This window comes from Saccoglossus kowalevskii, chromosome 16 (assembly GCF_978046115.1).
Source record: "Saccoglossus kowalevskii chromosome 16, keSacKowa6.1, whole genome shotgun sequence".
NCBI classification, from domain to species: Eukaryota; Metazoa; Hemichordata; class Enteropneusta; family Harrimaniidae; genus Saccoglossus; species Saccoglossus kowalevskii.
Window position 1 is genome coordinate 28657369 of NC_140656.1, and position 20755 is coordinate 28678123.

Consider the following 20755-nt stretch of genomic DNA (forward strand, 5'->3'; position numbering starts at 1 on the left):
ATAATTTAAAACTCGTGCTATAAAACAATAAATCATACGTAGTACGACCCAAGTTGTTTATTTTTGTCTCCTTCAATTGTTTTGAAAAGTCAAACTTTGCAAACCCCAGAACAAATATTCGGCCATCATAAAGAATTTAGAGTCAAAATACTCGTCAACTTAAAAAAGCGCATTTTTTTATATAAAAGTTCATAAACTGTTATCAAACTTGAAAACTAATGTTTTCTTGGGTTTCGATTTGAGGGCGTACTTTCGGACGTCCCACTGTTTAAATCTCTTAAAGTCACATGACCCGACTTTTGTTTAAAGTTGCATGTAAAATGAGACGGGGTGACCCAGTTCAAGACAATTGAATGTTGGATATACTCGTTAACTTGTTAACTTTCACTCGGTACATTGGAACTTAAGAACCGATCGACTCTGATTCAGGCGAAAATTCGCCGTCATCGTAGGTCAACACCACAGCGTAGTCCGAGACAGAAAACGTTTGATTGTCGACTCGGGGTGGTGTTCCGATCCATTGAGCAGAAACACAACACGATGATTCTTTATAGACTTCACCACAGTCTTAAAGATCGCGGACAATTAATGAGAATATTGATATTATTTATATTTCTTGGGTTTTTATCAACGGACGGCTCTGCGATGGGGCACCACAATCGAAGGTAAGTCGCCGTTATGGAACAGCTATAACAGTGTACGGTCACAGTTACAGTGGTCGACTTGCCACGAAGTGTACACCCGCTGTACACCATTAGCAAGTATGTTGTTATTTAATGGTCTTCCGTACGCTCCATTGCGGTCGAGTTAATATGTGTATAATCGGACATACCCCATGTGCCATGCATATGTGTATCAATACAACACTGCTGAGTTTTTTGTCGTAAAATTTCTAATAGGACGCTGAAGAACGTCGATACGTGCATATTCTTGACAATATAAAACATGTTATTCAATGACATTTAAACATTTTGACAGCAGTATTGACGTTTTGTGAACGTTGACCCAAAGCAATAAGCGGCCGTGGTGACTTCTTCCTGACCACCCCAACGTTTGCGTGCCGAGATGATGTCTTCGCGTGCCTGTCACGAACATAGTATACTAGTAGGCTCATTTAAACAGACGTACATATAACGGATTGTATGTTATCAGTTATTTATGGGGTTGATTTTACTATATTATTATGGCTTATGTCTGGTTAATATCAGATTAGCATTAATCATACTTGAAAGCACATTAATTACATTATATTCTGAGAATCGTGACTCTAATGGGCTGTACCACTTATGTAGAGTGTAGTCGGTAAACAACGTCAATGTCTTTGAAATACAACTAGAATGTTTCTCAGTAAAAAAAAAAATACGTGCCTACACGCGCACACCGTGTGTCCAGTATAACGACTCTTGAGTATGTAGCCTTCCACCTTGCCCCATCACTAATATTGGTCAAGACCCAATTATTAAGTTATGTCAGGTGCAATATTTACATGTGTGTCCCCCACGTATATTTAGCATCCATCGTTGAGATAAAAACGAAGCGACTCAGTATGGTAAGTGAAGTCTTATGCAACAATATTCTATCGCGGTTTGCACATGTCACTTTTTTTCTGAATACGATATGTTTAAATTGAATGAGTACTTTGAATTGGGTTAAATAGACTGTCGTCTTCAGTACAACATCTTCTCTTTATGCTCTTTGTCAAATTGTATAGGATAGTTATATATCGGTCTTGGCTTTATTCGTGTTTCCTATCTTTGAGTGGAAAATTGTAAAACTGTGGAATAATAAATCCCGCCCACCGCACTTCCGTTGACAGATAAAAGTCTGGTCTAGCATCAATGAGTATATACCTCTTACTGGTACGTCGATTGTACAATTCCTTCTCGAACAAATATGTCGCTTCCCCTCAATCACATACTTACGCCCGACCTTACATCGACCCCTGATCACGAAATACCAAACCGCGATATAAAAGGGGAAGCGAATCCCTTTTGGTCTATTCAGACTTACAGTGTAAGCTCCAGTAGATGATCTCCTTTCATGGCTGAACCCTACTCGGGACATGTTTTTACCCTGTGGGCACAGCAGCGTAATTAGTGTTGGTAGTTGACCGAGCTAGCAAAAAACAGGTATAACGAGTTCATCAGCACGTTGCGGAAACAAGTCAGCCGTACGCTAGTTCATGATTGACATCGCCATGGTTACACCATTTTTTCACCATCGTTGTACAAGTTACCTCGTGAATGGAATAAAGTCAACACAAAATACAATCACGTGATAAATTGTATCCACACGCGCCTTGGCGTGTAAATATCAGTGCCAACATAAAGTGGCCGTAAACAGACTAAATGTACTCTGTGTTGCGCAGTTTAAATATCCATACATCGTGAATACGTGGGACAAAAGATAAAATTGCCAGACACATATTTTGAAACTGTTAAGCCCTTAAAGTGAGAAAGATGCGGTTTTTTTTGTCATATTTTAATTACCTGCTTTATTTGTTTAATAATATGCGATTTCAAAATAGAGGATTTCAAGGTAGAAATGATATCGACACACCTTACCTAAAGTGAACTATAACAATAGTCACCCTACATAAATAATGGTTCACCCCTAACAAGTTTGCGCCCGGTCCAATCTGATTGAAATAAGATCTGTTTTGGGCTATCTAGCATTTTCTCAGTCTAATTTGTTATTTGAACGAACGGTTTCACTTAATACAATGCAATTACGCTAAAATTCGAATTTTATGTAAACAAACAATGTATTTTACACGCGTTGTATACGTCGCTATGAGTCCCATATCGAACACGACGCGGCGCGACGACCAACGCCCTTTGAAGGCCGGAGGTCGTCGCGCCGCGTGACGTATTCGAACACGCACTGCGCAACGACCACCGCCCTTAAACGTGGTCACATCGCCTGGTTTGCTATATGAAAACGGTCAAATTGTCCAGTTTGAGCACTGTTTCTCGTTGAACTGTATAAGTTACAGTGGTCACACGCAATGGTAGTCCCCCCTGTGGGTGGGCGTCAAGGTCCACACCATTGACACAAGTGAACGTGAGTTCATACTGGTCGCTAAACCTCTATCACCATATTCTGTGTGTATGTACATTAAGATTACATTAAGGTTCTAGTAAAAGCAATATTGTGTATTTGTGTATGTATATAATTGGACAGGGAAACTATATACAGGATTGAGATGGTAGGATAATTCAGATACATAGCTATGAAATCTCACAAACAGAGCCCCCCAACAAACACACACACACAGTATTGGGCACCTCAGTGAAATTATTTAGTACGGGTTAGATTTTTGAACCCGCTAGAATAAAGCCCTGCTACTAGACCGATATTTAACCATGTATAGCATGGCCTTTGGTTCATTTATTTATTCAAGAGTTATGTTGTTGTGACAGTCAGTCTGTTCAATTTACCGATAATTCGTTGGAATAAATCTGCTTATGTTGGGATGTATTTCAATACCCGGTATAAACGAACTTGGTATTTATGTAAGTGGCAAACTATGGCAGGGCCCGGCTAGCGCAAAACCTACCGTGTTCTACTGTGCGAATTTCTTTGCCATTCAAGTTCCTGCATTATATGTTACTGGTCACGGCAAAAGTATGTGCTACGAAAATGAAACTTTAATTTTTTTAAATAAAACGCCTCTAAGATAATAGGATTTAGGAAAACGGGTCTTAAAAAACAATATAATTACTAGTTTGTATATCCGAATTTAAAATTCATCTTCAGCCTTTCCAGAATATTGACCCGAAACTCTGTTTTGTCATGGTTCACAAATCCGTGTAAGCCAATTAATCAGTCTGGCTTGGAGTGCTGTCCATTATATTCCAATGAAAGACAATCCGTAAACTACTAGCTGAGAATTTTATTTTTCGAATTCTGACTGAATCCATAATTCTGTAATGACTCAAGATATTCCCTCACAAACACATGTACGTAACAGCGGAACTGGGTTGAAATTATTGACCGGGAATGTGAAATAAACGAAGTTTGGTGATAATGGATTTGTAGGAAAATATTTACCGAATACGTAGGGGGAATGCAGGTAGATATACAATGAATAATTCAATATAAATAAACTAGTATATTCTGTTACTTTTTGCAACGTGTGCGATAAAACATGGAGATGTGTGCAAAACTGCAAAACTTCAGATGTTAAAACTCACACGAGGTGTTTTATGGTGCTCTCAGTGATTGCAGAGTAGACGCCGCGTTTCCTCCCATTGCGCGAGTAAAGTTCATTTGTGGGTCAAACGATAATAAGTTTACTGTATGAAGTGTGTGTAAAGTGTTTTTTTTCCAAAAGAGCATATGCATGTGAGTTGTCAAAATGGTACTAATCGTATGTAGCTGCAACTTGTCAAAATGTGGTGCTATTCTACGACAACGCTTTGTATACACAGCGAACGAGCTTTATAATTCTCTCTCCCACTTCTTTGAAAGAAACCGGCTGTCATAACTTGAAAAAAAAAAACAAGTATTGAAATTACATTTATATCAAATCCCGCGAGATGTCAAGGATTAATTGCAACGAAACTTTCTGACGTGTATCCGCCGTCTTCGTCAGCCAAGGATCAAGGTTTGTTTTGCCCCCCCCCCCCCTCACAACTTTCATGGCGGCACGAAACTGCGGTTCGGACGACATGTATTATGATAAATCATATTTAAATAGTTTAAATGTCACGTTACGTATATAGGGCACAACTCGCGTGGGAAAGTAAGGTTTGAGAACGTCGCAATACGTACATTTGTTTCTGACACTGAAGAAAAACTTGAGAAGACAATCACGTGACTGAATTACAGATAACCTCTTACCATTCCTAACTGATATTTGTTTTCTTCAAAATTGTTATATCTGTTAGTATAATCGCAACTCGAAATAACACTTACAAATCTAGTCTAGTGGGTGTAGTAAGCCATGTTGCAGTACTCCAACTGATCGTTGTCTCAATGTTTGCAAAACAACTTCGAGGGGCAACAACCCTTGCCCCGAGGAGATATCGATGTCTCCAGTGCTATTTATTGTTAATTGTGACGTCAGTAACCCTGAGCACTGTGACCCCCGAGACAGCCGAGCTGTAAAAGAAGTCCCTGTGAGATGGGAAGTCGTAGTTGTGATTATTTTTCATTATTCCCATCCTTCTTTCACTGACACAATACCCAGTCGCAATGACAATTGAAAGGTCATTGACATTGTCAGGACGTGTGCACTTTAGATTTGTCTTTTGCTTTCCATTCAATTTCAAAAGTATATTTTCTCCATGCATAGAAGACAACCCAGAAGCGGCAGACTAGCTAAATGTGTGCGCTACAAAATCTTTATGTCTGGGGGGGGGGTCTTAACTTGTTACCATAAAATTTAAAGTGGAAGGGCCGTCACCTGCGCACGCGCGAGAATTGAGTCCCAAGCGACGATAGCAACACACGCTAAAACGCAAAGCCTCATGGTAGACGCTTGTTCGTAAACAATGACACGCCATAACCATCTGGCGCAGGTGACGACTCCCCCACTTTAATAACTTTGTGGTTTCCTCATAGCGTTAAACCATAATGTGGCGGCCATTTTAAATAAACATTGATTAAAATAAATACAACTAAATACATTATCATAATTCTAAATCTAGAACGGTCACCCCAAATTTTGTATCTAAAGTGTGCTAGCTGAAATGTGATTCCGACTCTTGACAAAATAAAATGCATGTCAGAACAACACAGAACAGAGAAAACTATAAATTACTAAATAACCACGAAGAATGGAAAAGTACAAATATATTCAAGACCCCGTACTTGTTTCGATATCACGTGATATTTGTTGTTTGGGTACGTCATCAATATTTGATATGAAGTAGCATGCAGTCTTGAACTTGAAGAGTAAGTGCTGCTATAACGTTTGGTGGAATGTCTAATCACTATTGCGTTATCAGGCTTGTGGATGAAGTGATTACCAGATCTCGACAATATTGACTCTAGTAATGGGAGAACTATTTATAAGATAAATATTTACAATATACGACTTCTTGTTCAATCCATAGAAATGACGCAAAACACGCAATGGTTCATCACATCCAGTCTGATTTAGGGGCCGTCTCAGATTGTCGCAGAATGACATTAATGAACTGAACAGACCATTTAATACGTGGTAGCTTGTCCGAGTACTTCATCCAACCTGCCATTTTGTTCACTATAGCTCGTAGCTACAAGTCGTCTACTAATATGTATCTGTCTCGCCACGAATTGACGTGTAAATGCGAGAAACATCAACAATCAAGCAACATTTGTAGTTCATTTGAGTGCGGACATCCCTATGACCATGTGGGTCAACAACTTCGAACAGTCAGAACCGCTGTCGACTTTGTCCAGTGGAGCTTATCATATATGTGATTGTAAGATACATATTGACGTTGGCAATGGCGGTTTAAACATGCTGAACTTGTCTGAGTTGTTAAAAATGTTTATGATAAAATGTGTGCAAAATGTTAGACACCCCTGAAAATTACTTTTAAATGGGTATTTGAAGAAGTCGAAAGGGATTGGCTTTTAATATGCAATTATACAATCGTATATTTGGCCACTACATTATCCGGATATTTATAAATCAGTGCAAAGTTATGAGGAGAAATTTCTGATATAGAACAACACTAAGATAAACAAACAAAATATATATGACTATTTTCTATCTTTGAACATAATTTCCGTGTCCAACCGCCTTCTTTCACAGTGATGATAAAATTAGAACGTGCGAGGATATGCAAAACCAAGGATGCACTGTAAACGTATTGGTAACATTGGCTGGTTGGCCCAGCTGAGTACATACTGTAAACATACTGGTAACATTGGCTGGTTGGCCCAGCTGAATACATACTGTAAACATACTGGTAACATTGGCTGGTTGGCCCAGCTGAATACATACTGTAAACGTACTGGTAACATTGGCTGGTTGGCCCAGCTGAGTACATACTGTAAACGTACTGGTAACATTGGCTGGTTCGCCCAGCTGAATACATACTGTAAACGTACTGGTAACATTGGCTGGTTGGCCCAGCTGAGTACATACTGTAAACGTACTGGTAACATTGGCTGGTTGGCCCAGCTGAGTACATACTGTAAACGTACTGGTAACATTGGCTGGTTCGCCCAGCTGAATACATACTGTAAACGTACTGGTAACATTGGCTGGTTGGCCCAGCTGAGTACATACTGTAAACGTACTGGTAACATTGGCTGGTTCGCCCAGCTGAATACATACTGTAAACGTACTGGTAACATTGGCTGGTTGGCCCAGCTGAGTACATACTGTAAACGTACTGGTAGCATTGGCTGGTTGGCCCAGCTGAGTACATACTGTAAACGTACTGGTAATATTGGTTGCTTGGCCCAGCTGAGAACATACTTAAACGTACTGGTAACATTGGCTGGTTGGCCCAGCTGAGTACATACTGTAAACGTACTGGTAACATTGGCTGGTTGGCCCAGCTGAGTACATACTGTAAACCTACTGGTAACATTGGTTGGTTAGCCTAGCTGAGTACATACTGTAAACGTACTGGTAACATTGGCTGGTTGGCCCAGCTAAGTACATACTGTAAACGTACTGGTAACATTGGTTGGTTGGCCCAGCTGAGTATATGCTGTAAACCTACTGTTAACATTGGCTGGTTGGTTCAGCTGAGAACATACTTAAACGTACTGGTAACATTGGCTGGTTGGCCCAGCTGAGTACATACTGTAAACGTACTGGTAACATTGGTTGGTTGGCCCAGCTGAGTATATGCTGTAAACCTACTGTTAACATTGGCTGGTTGGCCCAGCTAAGTACATACTGTAAACGTACTGGTAACATTGGTTGGTTGGCCTAGCTGAGTACATACTGTAAACGTACTGGTAACATTGGTTGGTTTGCCTAGCTGAGTACATACTGTAAACGTACTGGTAACATTGGTTGGTTGGCTTAGCTGAGTATATACTGTAAACTTACTGGTAACATTGGCTGATTGGCCCAGCTGAATACATACTGTAAACGTACTGGTAACATTGGCTGGTTGGCCTAGCTGAGTATATACTGTAAACCTACTGGTAACATTGGTTGGTTGGCCCAGCTGAGTACATACTGTAAACGTAGTGGTAAACTTGGCTGGTTGGCCTAGCTCAGTACATACTGTAAACGTACTGGTAACATGGCTGGTTGGTCCAGCTGAGTACATACTGTAAACGTACTGGTAACATTGGCTGGTTGGCCCAGCTGAGAACATACTTAAACGTACTGGTAATATTGGCTGCTTGGCCTAGCTGAGTACATACTGTAAACGTACTGGTAACCTTGGCTGGTTGGCCCAGCTGAGAACATACTGTAAACGTACTGGTAGCATTGGCTGGTTGGCCAAGCTGAGTACATACTGTAAACGTACTGGTAACATTGGCTGGTTGGACTAGCTGAGTACATACTGTAAACGTACTGGTAACATGGCTGGTTGGTCCAGCTGAGTACATACTGTAAACGTACTGGTAGCATTGGCTGGTTGGCCCAGCTGAGTACATACTGTAAACGTACTGGTAATATTGGTTGCTTGGCCCAGCTGAGAACATACTTAAACGTACTGGTAACATTGGCTGGTTGGCCCAGCTGAATACATACTGTAAACCTACTGGTAACATTGGTTGGTTAGCCTAGCTGAGTACATACTTAAACGTACTGGTAACATTGGCTGGTTGGCCCAGCTAAGTACATACTGTAAACGTACTGGTAACATTGGTTGGTTGGCCCAGCTGAGTATATGCTGTAAACCTACTGTTAACATTGGCTGGTTGGTTCAGCTGAGAACATACTTAACCGTACTGGTAACATTGGCTGGTTGATCCAGCTGAGTACATACTGTAAACGTACTGGTAACATTGGCTGGTTGGCCAAGCTGAGTACATACTGTAAACGTACTGGTAACATTGGTTGGTTAGCCCAGCTGAGAACATACTTAAACGTACTGGTAACATTGGCTGGTTGGCCTAGCTGAGTACATACTGTAAACGTACTGGTAATATTGGCTGGTTGGCCCAGCTGAGAACGTACTTAAACATACTGGTAACATTGGTTGGTTGGCCCAGCTGAGTATATACTGTAAACGTACTGGTAACAATGGCTGGTTGGCCTAGCTGAGTACATAATGTAAACGTACTGGTAACATTGACTGGTTGGTTCAGCTGAGTACATACTGTAAACGTACTGGTAACCTTGGCTGGTTGGCCTAGCTGAGTACATACTGTAAACGTACTGGTAACACTGGCTGGTTGGCCCAGCTGAGTACATACTGTAAACGTACTGGTAACATTGGCTGGTTGGCCCAGCTGAGTACATACTGTAAACTTACTAGTAACATTGGCTGGTTGGCCTAGCTGAGTACATACTGTAAACGTACTGGTAACATTGGCTGGTTGGCCCAGCTGAGTATATACTGTAAACGTACTGGTAACAATGGCTGGTTGGCCTAGCTGAGTACATAATGTAAACGTACTGGTAACATTGGCTGGTTGGTTCAGCTGAGTACATACTGTAAACGTACTGGTAACATTGGCTGGTTGGCCTAGCTGAGTACATACTGTAAACGTACTGGTAACATTGGCTGGTTGGCCCAGCTGAGTACATACTGTAAACGTACTGGTAACATTGGCTGGTTGGCCCAGTTGAGTACATACTGTAAACTTACTAGTAACATTGGCTGGTTGGCCTAGATGAGTACATACTGTAAACGTACTGGTAACATTGGCTGGTTGGCCCAGTTGAGTACATACTGTAAACGTAATGGTAACATTGGCTGGTTGGCCCAGCTGAGTACATACTGTAAAGGTACTGGTAACATTGGCTGGTTGGTCCAGCTGAGTACATACTGTAAAGGTACTGGTAACATTGGCTGGTTGGCCCAGCTGAGTACATACTGTAAACGTACTAGTAAAATTGGCTGGTTGGCCCAGCTGAGAACATACTTAAACGTACTGGTAACATTGGCTGGTTGGCCCAGCTGAGTACATACTGTAAACGTACTGGTAACATTGGTTGGTTGGCCCAGCTGAGTATATACTGTAAACGTACTAGTAAAATTGGCTGGTTGGCCCAGCTGAGAACATACTTAAACGTACTGGTAATATTGGCTGGTTAGCCCAGCTGAGTACATACTTAAACGTACTGGTAACATTGGTTGGTTAGCCCAGCTGAGAACATACTTAAACGTACTGGTAATATTGGCTGGTTGGCCTAGCTGAGTACATACTGTAAACGTACTGGTAACATTGGCTGGTTGGCCCAGCTGAGTACATAATGTAAACGTACTGGTAACATTGGTTGGTTAGCCCAGCTGAGAACATACTTAAACGTACTGGTAATATTGGCTGGTTGGCCTAGCTGAGTACATACTGTAAACGTACTGGTAACATTGGCTGGTTGGCCTAGCTGAGTACATACTGTAAACGTGCTGGTAACATTGGCTGGTTGGCCAAGCTGAGTACATACTGTAAACGTACTGGTAATATTGGTTGCTTGGCCCAGCTGAGAACATACTTAAACGTACTGGTAACATTGGCTGGTTGGCCAAGCTGAGTACATACTGTAAACGTACTGGTAACATTGGTTGGTTGGCCCAGCTGAGTACATACTGTAAACGTACTGGTAGCATTGGCTGGTTGGCCCAGCTGAGTACATACTGTAAACGTACTGGTAATATTGGTTGCTTGGCCCAGCTGAGAACATACTTAAACGTACTGGTAACATTGGCTGGTTGGCCCAGCTGAATACATACTGTAAACCTACTGGTAACATTGGTTGGTTAGCCTAGCTGAGTACATACTGTAAACGTACTGGTAGCATTGGCTGGTTGGCCCAGCTGAGTACATACTGTAAACGTACTGGTAATATTGGCTGGTTCGCCCAGCTGAATACATACTGTAAACGTACTGGTAACATTGGCTGGTTGGCCCAGCTGAGTACATACTGTAAACGTACTGGTAGCATTGGCTGGTTGGCCCAGCTGAGTACATACTGTAAACGTACTGGTAATATTGGTTGCTTGGCCCAGCTGAGAACATACTTAAACGTACTGGTACTAATGGCTGGTTGGCCGAACTGAGTACATACTGTAAACGTACTGGTAACATTGGCTGGTTCGCCCAGCTGAATACATACTGTAAACGTACTGGTAATATTGGTTGCTTGGCCCAGCTGAGAACATACTTAAACGTACTGGTAACATTGGCTGGTTGGCCCAGCTGAATACATACTGTAAACCTACTGGTAACATTGGTTGGTTAGCCTAGCTGAGTACATACTGTAAACGTACTGGTAACATTGGCTGGTTGGCCCAGCTAAGTACATACTGTAAACGTACTGGTAACATTGGTTGGTTGGCCCAGCTGAGTATATGCTGTAAACCTACTGTTAACATTGGCTGGTTGGTTCAGCTGAGAACATACTTAACCGTACTGGTAACATTGGCTGGTTGATCCAGCTGAGTACATACTGTAAACGTACTGGTAACATTGGCTGGTTGGCCAAGCTGAGTACATACTGTAAACGTACTGGTAACATTGGTTGGTTAGCCCAGCTGAGAACATACTTAAACGTACTGGTAACATTGGCTGGTTGGCCTAGCTGAGTACATACTGTAAACGTACTGGTAATATTGGCTGGTTGGCCCAGCTGAGAACGTACTTAAACATACTGGTAACATTGGTTGGTTGGCCCAGCTGAGTATATACTGTAAACGTACTGGTAACAATGGCTGGTTGGCCTAGCTGAGTACATAATGTAAACGTACTGGTAACATTGACTGGTTGGTTCAGCTGAGTACATACTGTAAACGTACTGGTAACCTTGGCTGGTTGGCCTAGCTGAGTACATACTGTAAACGTACTGGTAACACTAGCTGGTTGGCCCAGCTGAGTACATACTGTAAACGTACTGGTAACATTGGCTGGTTGGCCCAGCTGAGTACATACTGTAAACTTACTAGTAACATTGGCTGGTTGGCCTAGCTGAGTACATACTGTAAACGTACTGGTAACATTGGCTGGTTGGCCCAGCTGAGTATATACTGTAAACGTACTGGTAACAATGGCTGGTTGGCCTAGCTGAGTACATAATGTAAACGTACTGGTAACATTGGCTGGTTGGTTCAGCTGAGTACATACTGTAAACGTACTGGTAACATTGGCTGGTTGGCCTAGCTGAGTACATACTGTAAACGTACTGGTAACATTGGCTGGTTGGCCCAGCTGAGTACATACTGTAAACGTACTGGTAACATTGGCTGGTTGGCCCAGTTGAGTACATACTGTAAACTTACTAGTAACATTGGCTGGTTGGCCTAGATGAGTACATACTGTAAACGTACTGGTAACATTGGCTGGTTGGCCCAGTTGAGTACATACTGTAAACGTACTGGTAACATTGGCTGGTTGGCCCAGCTGAGTACATACTGTAAAGGTACTGGTAACATTGGCTGGTTGGTCCAGCTGAGTACATACTGTAAAGGTACTGGTAACATTGGCTGGTTGGCCCAGCTGAGTACATACTGTAAACGTACTAGTAAAATTGGCTGGTTGGCCCAGCTGAGAACATACTTAAACGTACTGGTAACATTGGCTGGTTGGCCCAGCTGAGTACATACTGTAAACGTACTGGTAACATTGGTTGGTTGGCCCAGCTGAGTATATACTGTAAACGTACTAGTAAAATTGGCTGGTTGGCCCAGCTGAGAACATACTTAAACGTACTGGTAATATTGGCTGGTTAGCCCAGCTGAGTACATACTTAAACGTACTGGTAACATTGGTTGGTTAGCCCAGCTGAGAACATACTTAAACGTACTGGTAATATTGGCTGGTTGGCCTAGCTGAGTACATACTGTAAACGTACTGGTAACATTGGCTGGTTGGCCCAGCTGAGTACATAATGTAAACGTACTGGTAACATTGGTTGGTTAGCCCAGCTGAGAACATACTTAAACGTACTGGTAATATTGGCTGGTTGGCCTAGCTGAGTACATACTGTAAACGTACTGGTAACATTGGCTGGTTGGCCTAGCTGAGTACATACTGTAAACGTGCTGGTAACATTGGCTGGTTGGCCAAGCTGAGTACATACTGTAAACGTACTGGTAACATTGGTTGGTTAGCCCAGCTGAGAACATACTTAAACGTACTGGTACTAATGGCTGGTTGGCCTAGCTGAGTAGATACTGTAAACGTACTGGTAACATTGGCTGGTTGGCCCAGCTGAGTACATACTGTAAACGTACTGGTAACAATGGCTGGTTGGCCTAGCTGAGTAGATACTGTAAACGTACTGGTAACAATGGCTGGTTGGCCTAGCTGAGTATATACTGTAAACGTACTGGTAGCAATGGCTGGTTGGCCTAGCTGAGTACATAATGTAAACGTACTGGTAACATTGGCTGGTTGGTTCAGCTGAGTACATACTGTAAACGTACTGGTAACATTGGCTGGTTGGCCCAGCTGAGTACAAACTGTAAACGTACTAGTAACATTGGCTGGTTGGCCCAGCTGAGTACATACTGTAAACTTACTAGTAACATTGGCTGGTTGGCCTAGCTGAGTACATACTGTAAACGTTCTGGTAATATTGGCTGGTTGGCCTAGCTGAGTACATACTGTAAACGTACTGGTAACATTGGCTGGTTGGCCCAGCTGAGTACATACTGTAAACGTTCTGGTAACATTGGCTGGTTGGCCTAGCTGAGTACATACTGGAAAGGTACTGGTAACATTGGCTGGTTGGCCTAGCTGAGTACATACTGTAAACGTACTGGTAACATTGGCTGTTTGGTTCAGCTGAGTACATACTGTAAACGTACTGGTAACATTGGCTGATTGGCCCAGCTGAGTACATACTGTAAACGTACTGGTAACATTGGCTGGTTGGCCCAGCTGAGTACATACTGTAAACTTACTAGTAACATTGGCTGGTTGGCCTAGCTGAGTACATACTGTAAACGTACTGGTAACATTGGCTGGTTGGCCTAGCTGAATACATACTGTAAACGTGCTGGTAACATTGGCTGGTTGGTCCAGCTGAGTACATACTGTAAACGTACTGGTAACATTGGCTGGTTGGCCCAGCTGAATACATACTGTAAACGTGCTGGCAACATTGGCTGGTTGGTCCAGCTGAGTACATACTGTAAACGTGCTGGTAACATTGGCTGGTTGGTCCAGCTGTGTATATACTGTAAACGTACTGGTAACATTGGCTGGTTGGCCCGGCTGAGCACATACTGTAAACGTACTGGTAACATTGGCTGGTTGGCCCAGCTGAATACATACTGTAAACGTACTGGTAACATTGGCTGGTTGGTCCAGCTGAGTACATACTGTAAACGTACTGGTAACATTGGCTGGTTGGCCCAGCTGAATACATACTGTAAACGTACTGGTAACATTGGCTGGTTGGCCCAGCTGAGTACATACTGTAAACGTACTGGTAACATTGGCTGGTTGGCCCAGCTGAGAACATACTTAAACGTACGGGTAACACTGGCTGGTTGGCCCAGCTGAGTATATACTGTAAACGTACTGGTAACATTGGCTGGTTGGCCCAGCTGAGAACATACTTAAACGTACTGGTAACATTGGCTGGTTGGCCCAGCTGAGTATATACTGTAAACGTACTGGTAACATTGGCTGGTTGGCCCAGCTGAGTACATACTGTAAACTTACTAGTAACATTGGCTGGTTGGCCTAGCTGAGTACATACTGTAAACGTACTGGTAACATTGGCTGGTTGGCCTAGCTGAATACATACTGTAAACTTACTAGTAACATTGGCTGGTTGGCCTAGCTGAGTACATACTGTAAACGTACTGGTAACATTAGCTGGTTGGCCTAGCTGAATACATACTGTAAACGTGCTGGTAACATTGGCTGGTTGGTCGAGCTGAGTACATACTGTAAACGTACTGGTAACATTGGCTGGTTGGCCCAGCTGAATACATACTGTAAACGTACTGGCAACATTGGCTGGTTGGTCCAGCTGAGTACATACTGTAAACGTGCTGGTAACATTGGCTGGTTGGTCCAGCTGAGTACATACTGTAAACGTACTGGTAATATTGGCTGGTTGGCCCAGCTGAGTACATACTGTAAACGTACTGGTAACATTGGCTGGTTGGCCCAGCTGAGAACATACTTAAACGTACTGGTAAAACTGGCTGGTTGGTCCAGCTGAGTATATACTGTAAACGTACTGGTAACATTGGCTGGTTGGCCCAGCTGAGAACATACTGTAAACGTACTGGTAGCATTGGCTGGTTGGCCCAGCTGAGAACATACTTAAACGTACTGGTAACATTGGCTGGTTGGCCCAGCTGAGTATATACTGTAAACGTACTGGTAACATTGGCTGGTTGGCCCAGCTGAGTACATACTGTAAACGTACTGGTAACATTGGCTGGTTGGCCCAGCTGAGTACATACTGTAAACTTACTAGTAACATTGGCTGGTTGGCCTAGCTGAGTACATACTGTAAACGTACTGGTAACATTGGCTGGTTGGCCTAGCTGAATACATACTGTAAACGTGCTGGTAACATTGGCTGGTTGGTCCAGCTGAGTACATACTGTAAACGTACTGGTAACATTGGCTGGTTGGCCCAGCTGAATACATACTGTAAACGTACTGGCAACATTGGCTGGTTGGTCCAGCTGAGTACATACTGTAAACGTGCTGGTAACATTGGCTGGTTGGTCCAGCTGAGTACATACTGTAAACGTGCTGGTAACATTGGCTGGTTGGTCCAGCTGAGTACATACTGTAAACGTACTGGTAATATTGGCTGGTTGGCCCAGCTGAGTACATACTGTAAACGTACTGGTAACATTGGCTGGTTGGCCCAGCTGAGAACATACTTAAACGTACTAGTAACATTGGCTGGTTGGCCTAGCTGAGTACATACTGTAAACGTACTGGTAATATTGGCTGGTTGGCCTAGCTGAATACATACTGTAAACTTACTAGTAACATTGGCTGGTTGGCCTAGCTGAGTACATACTGTAAACGTACTGGTAACATTGGCTGGTTGGCCTAGCTGAATACATACTGTAAACGTGCTGGTAACATTGGCTGGTTGGTCGAGCTGAGTACATACTGTAAACGTACTGGTAACATTGGCTGGTTGGCCCAGCTGAATACATACTGTAAACGTACTGGCAACATTGGCTGGTTGGTCCAGCTGAGTACATACTGTAAACGTGCTGGTAACATTGGCTGGTTGGTCCAGCTGAGTACATACTGTAAACGTACTGGTAATATTGGCTGGTTGGCCCAGCTGAGTACATACTGTAAACGTACTGGTAACATTGGCTGGTTGGCCCAGCTGAGAACATACTTAAACGTACTGGTAAAACTGGCTGGTTGGCCCAGCTGAGTATATACTGTAAACGTACTGGTAACATTGGCTGGTTGGCCCAGCTGAGAACATACTGTAAACGTACTGGTAGCATTGGCTGGTTGGCCCAGCTGAGAACATACTTAAACGTACTGGTAACATTGGCTGGTTGGCCCAGCTGAGTATATACTGTAAACGTACTGGTAACATTGGCTGGTTGGCCCAGCTGAGTACATACTGTAAACGTACTGGTAACATTGGCTGGTTGGCCCAGCTGAGTACATACTGTAAACTTACTAGTAACATTGGCTGGTTGGCCTAGCTGAGTACATACTGTAAACGTACTGGTAACATTGGCTGGTTGGCCTAGCTGAATACATACTGTAAACGTGCTGGTAACATTGGCTGGTTGGTCCAGCTGAGTACATACTGTAAACGTACTGGTAACATTGGCTGGTTGGCCCAGCTGAATACATACTGTAAACGTACTGGCAACATTGGCTGGTTGGTCCAGCTGAGTACATACTGTAAACGTGCTGGTAACATTGGCTGGTTGGTCCAGCTGAGTACATACTGTAAACGTACTGGTAACATTGGCTGGTTGGCCCAGCTGCGCACATACTGTAAACGTACTGGTAACATTGGCTGGTTGGCCTAGCTGAGTACATACTGTAAACGTACTGGTAACATTGGCTGGTTGGTCCAGCTGAGTACATACTGTAAACGTACTGGTATCATTGGCTGGTTGGCCCAGCTGAATACATACTGTAAACGTACTGGTAACATTGGCTGGTTGGCCCAGCTGAGTACATACTGTAAACGTACTGGTAACATTGGCTGGTTGGCCCAGCTGAGAACATACTTAAACGTACTGGTAACACTGGCTGGTTGGCCCAGCTGAGTATATACTGTAAACGTACTGGTAACATTGGCTGGTTGGCCCAGCTGAGAACATACTGTAAACGTACTGGTAGCATTGGCTGTTTGGCCCAGCTGAGAACATACTTAAACATACTGGTAACATTGGCTGGTTGGCCCAGCTGAGTATATACTGTAAACGTACTGGTAACATTGGCTGGTTGGCCCAGCTGAATACATACTGTAAACGTACTGGTAACACTGGCTGGTTGGCCTAGCTGAGTACATACTGTAAACGTACTGGTAACATTGGCTGGTTGGCCCAGCTGAGTACATACTGTAAGCGTACTGGTAACATTGGCTGGTTGGTTCAGCTGAGTACATACTGTAAACGTACTGGTAACATTGGCTGGTTGGTCCAGCTGAGTACATACTGTAAACGTACTGGTAACATTGGCTGGTTGGCCCAGCTGCGCACATACTGTAAACGTACTGGTAACATTGGCTGGTTGGCCTAGCTGAATACATACTGTAAACGTACTGGTAACATTGGCTGGTTGGTCCAGCTGAGTACACACTGTAAACGTACTGGTATCATTGGCTGGTTGGCCCAGCTGAATACATACTGTAAACGTACTGGTAACATTGGCTGGTTGGCCCAGCTGAGTACATACTGTAAACGTACTGGTAACATTGGCTGGTTGGCCCAGCTGAGAACATACTTAAACGTACTGGTAACACTGGCTGGTTGGCCCAGCTGAGTATATACTGTAAACGTACTGGTAACATTGGCTGGTTGGCCCAGCTGAGAACATACTGTAAACGTACTGGTAGCATTGGCTGGTTGGCCCAGCTGAGAACATACTTAAACGTACTGGTAACATTGGCTGGTTGGCCCAGCTGAGTATATACTGTAAACGTACTGGTAACATTGGCTGGTTGGCCCAGCTGAATACATACTGTAAACGTATTGGTAACATTGGTTGGTTAGCCCAGCTGAGAACATACTTAAACGTACTGGTAACACTGGCTGGTTGGCCTAGCTGAGTACATACTGTAAACGTACTGGTAACATTGGCTGGTTGGCCCAGCTGAGTACATACTGTAAGCGTACTGGTAACATTGGCTGGTTGGTTCAGCTGAGTACATACTGTAAACGTACTGGTAACATTGGCTGGTTGGTCCAGCTGAGTGCATACTTAAACGTACTGGCATCATTGGTTTGTTGGCCCAGCTCATTGTAACTAATAATGCTAATCGAAAACCACTTGAGGATTTTTTTTGAATGAATAGGTGCTTATATGACTGGCGTAAGTAACAAGATCTAACTGTCGTGGGAAAACCTTTACATTCGAATGATTTGCAGCATTTGAATATCTTTATAACAGTGTGTGTATAGCTATTAACAACCTGGTATTATTTGTATGTCGGTATTCACGCCAATATGCCAAATTTCTCATATAGTTTCTTATTATTCGGAAAACTGATGATCTTAATAACTAAATCGTCGTATTTTGTGTGTCAAATAAATGTGATATTTATTCCAAATATAGATGTGTTTTTATTTTCCCATCGCTTAAAATCACACTCCCGTCATGCAATTACGGGTGCGGTTTTCATATTCCAAAGCACAATCAAAATCATACGTTGTATATTGTGCACAAATAATAAACGCCATTTTCTCAGATTGTATTATACACCGTCCTGTTTGTTTTAATCTTCTTAAAATCCATCCATAGTACGTATTTATAGATTGTGTTTATTTTAAAAAAATCATTCTGCCTTTTCCGCCCGGTCATTTAAATAAAACGCGTCACTCCCCAAATATGGTCAGATTATGCATTTCGCGTATATATCACGATTTGACCTGATATCCTGGATCAACATGGCCGATACGATAACAGAAGAACAAATTGCAGAATTCAAGGAAGCGTTTTCGTTATTCGACAAAGATAACGATGGCACCATAACAACCAAAGAACTGGGCACAGTCATGCGGTCGTTAGGACAGAACCCGACAGATAGCGAAGTACAAGACATGGTAAACGAGGTGGATGCGGACGGAAACGGGACCATCGACTTCTCTGAATTCATCACTATGATGGCCCGTAAAATGCACGAAACAGACGCTGAAGAAGAGATCCGCGAATCATTCCGCGTCTTTGACAAAAATGGCGACGGTTACATCTGCAAGGCGGAGTTACGTCACGTTATGACGAACCTGGGTGAAAAATTGACCGACGAAGAAGTGGACGAAATGATTCGTGAAGCCGACATCGATGGTGATGGGAAGGTAAATTATGAAGAATTCGTTAAAATGATGACCTCTAAGTAATCATGATGATTCGTACTGAATCCCCGTAAGCATCTGAAGAAGTCTTCCGATATAACAATAGTTATAGTTACTTGTGAGCCAATACGGTATTGAGTTGGGGAAATGTTCGGCTATGATCTGACATCCGGGACTATAGGAAACGCACATGAAATGCACACAAATGGTTATATATAGTATTTGTGTCGTAAACAATCAATCTATCTTTATTTAATTTTATTCTAAATAGTTATTGGATTATTAGATGATGAAAATTAGTTCCAAAGACAAACGAAATAAAAATGGCGAATGATAATATTATTTTATTTGTATGCACGAAGTAAGTCACAAACCAAATCTTTATTTCATTATTGATGCTTTTCCCATGCACACACATGACTTAACGATTACCGACCAAATAACTTCTTGTCCCATTTTATTGCTGATACACCTAGTCACTATTTCAGTGTATTAACCGCCACATTCCCCCGCCGTGTAAAACGTTATAATTTGTTGGTCGAATGTTGAGGGTGATTGGTCAAAAGATATCACGTGTTATTGATCACGTGACACTATTGATAGTTACTTCAGAGAGAATCGGTTCTGTAGAGCATACACAAAGAGAATGGCTTCAGTTTCTTCTCAAATGACCCTTTTTTCCAGAAAAGAGAAAGCACTTGTTGTTCAAATGAAAGACGAGAACTGAGAAGTCCTCAAAATCGAAATGGATGAAGTACTTTAACGTTTCAATATAATGTGAGTCCCGTATTGTATGAATTGTATTGACGGTGTCACCGTGATCAGCCAACCACAAATGTAGCATATCTAAGGTTTTATGGCATAGATTGAAACCCAGACTTAGAAAAACAAACAGTTGTCACCTAAGCATGCTAGTGCCATAAGTCATGTTGGTTTTTATTCTATTTCACTCACAGCTGCAATCGGTATAAAACCGACCTACTAGTACATAAAAAAAGTCTGCCACGTACGCGTTTACAGTAATTATACCGAACAAACGGTGTACAGACAAAGCATTGCCGTCCGCTGCACTCCAAATATATGTAGACTCGGTCCTTTAATATATCATGGCTGCGTACTATCAATATATAACAACACTGCATATACTTAGAAAACTGTGATTTGACGTTTATGAGTGAACGTTACGAAACAATAAC

At 42.5% G+C, this 20755-nt stretch overlaps 1 protein-coding gene and 1 pseudogene across 2 annotated transcripts in view; both read left to right on the forward strand.

Annotated features, from left to right (window-relative positions):
- The first annotated feature begins 329 nt into the window (after positions 1 to 329).
- Positions 330 to 20755, forward strand: part of LOC100378089 (uncharacterized) — a 31224-nt gene continuing 10798 nt past the window's right edge. Inside the window, exon 1 of the mRNA XM_002739865.4 lies at positions 330 to 665. Within this exon, the coding sequence (XP_002739911.1) occupies positions 541 to 665 (125 nt within the window). The 5' untranslated portion in view covers positions 330 to 540. The remainder of the gene's footprint in view (positions 666 to 20755) is intronic.
- LOC100376745 (calmodulin pseudogene) lies at positions 19131 to 19901 on the forward strand (annotated as a pseudogene). The gene has a single exon (XR_013422447.2). The product of XR_013422447.2 is annotated as a calmodulin pseudogene (transcript).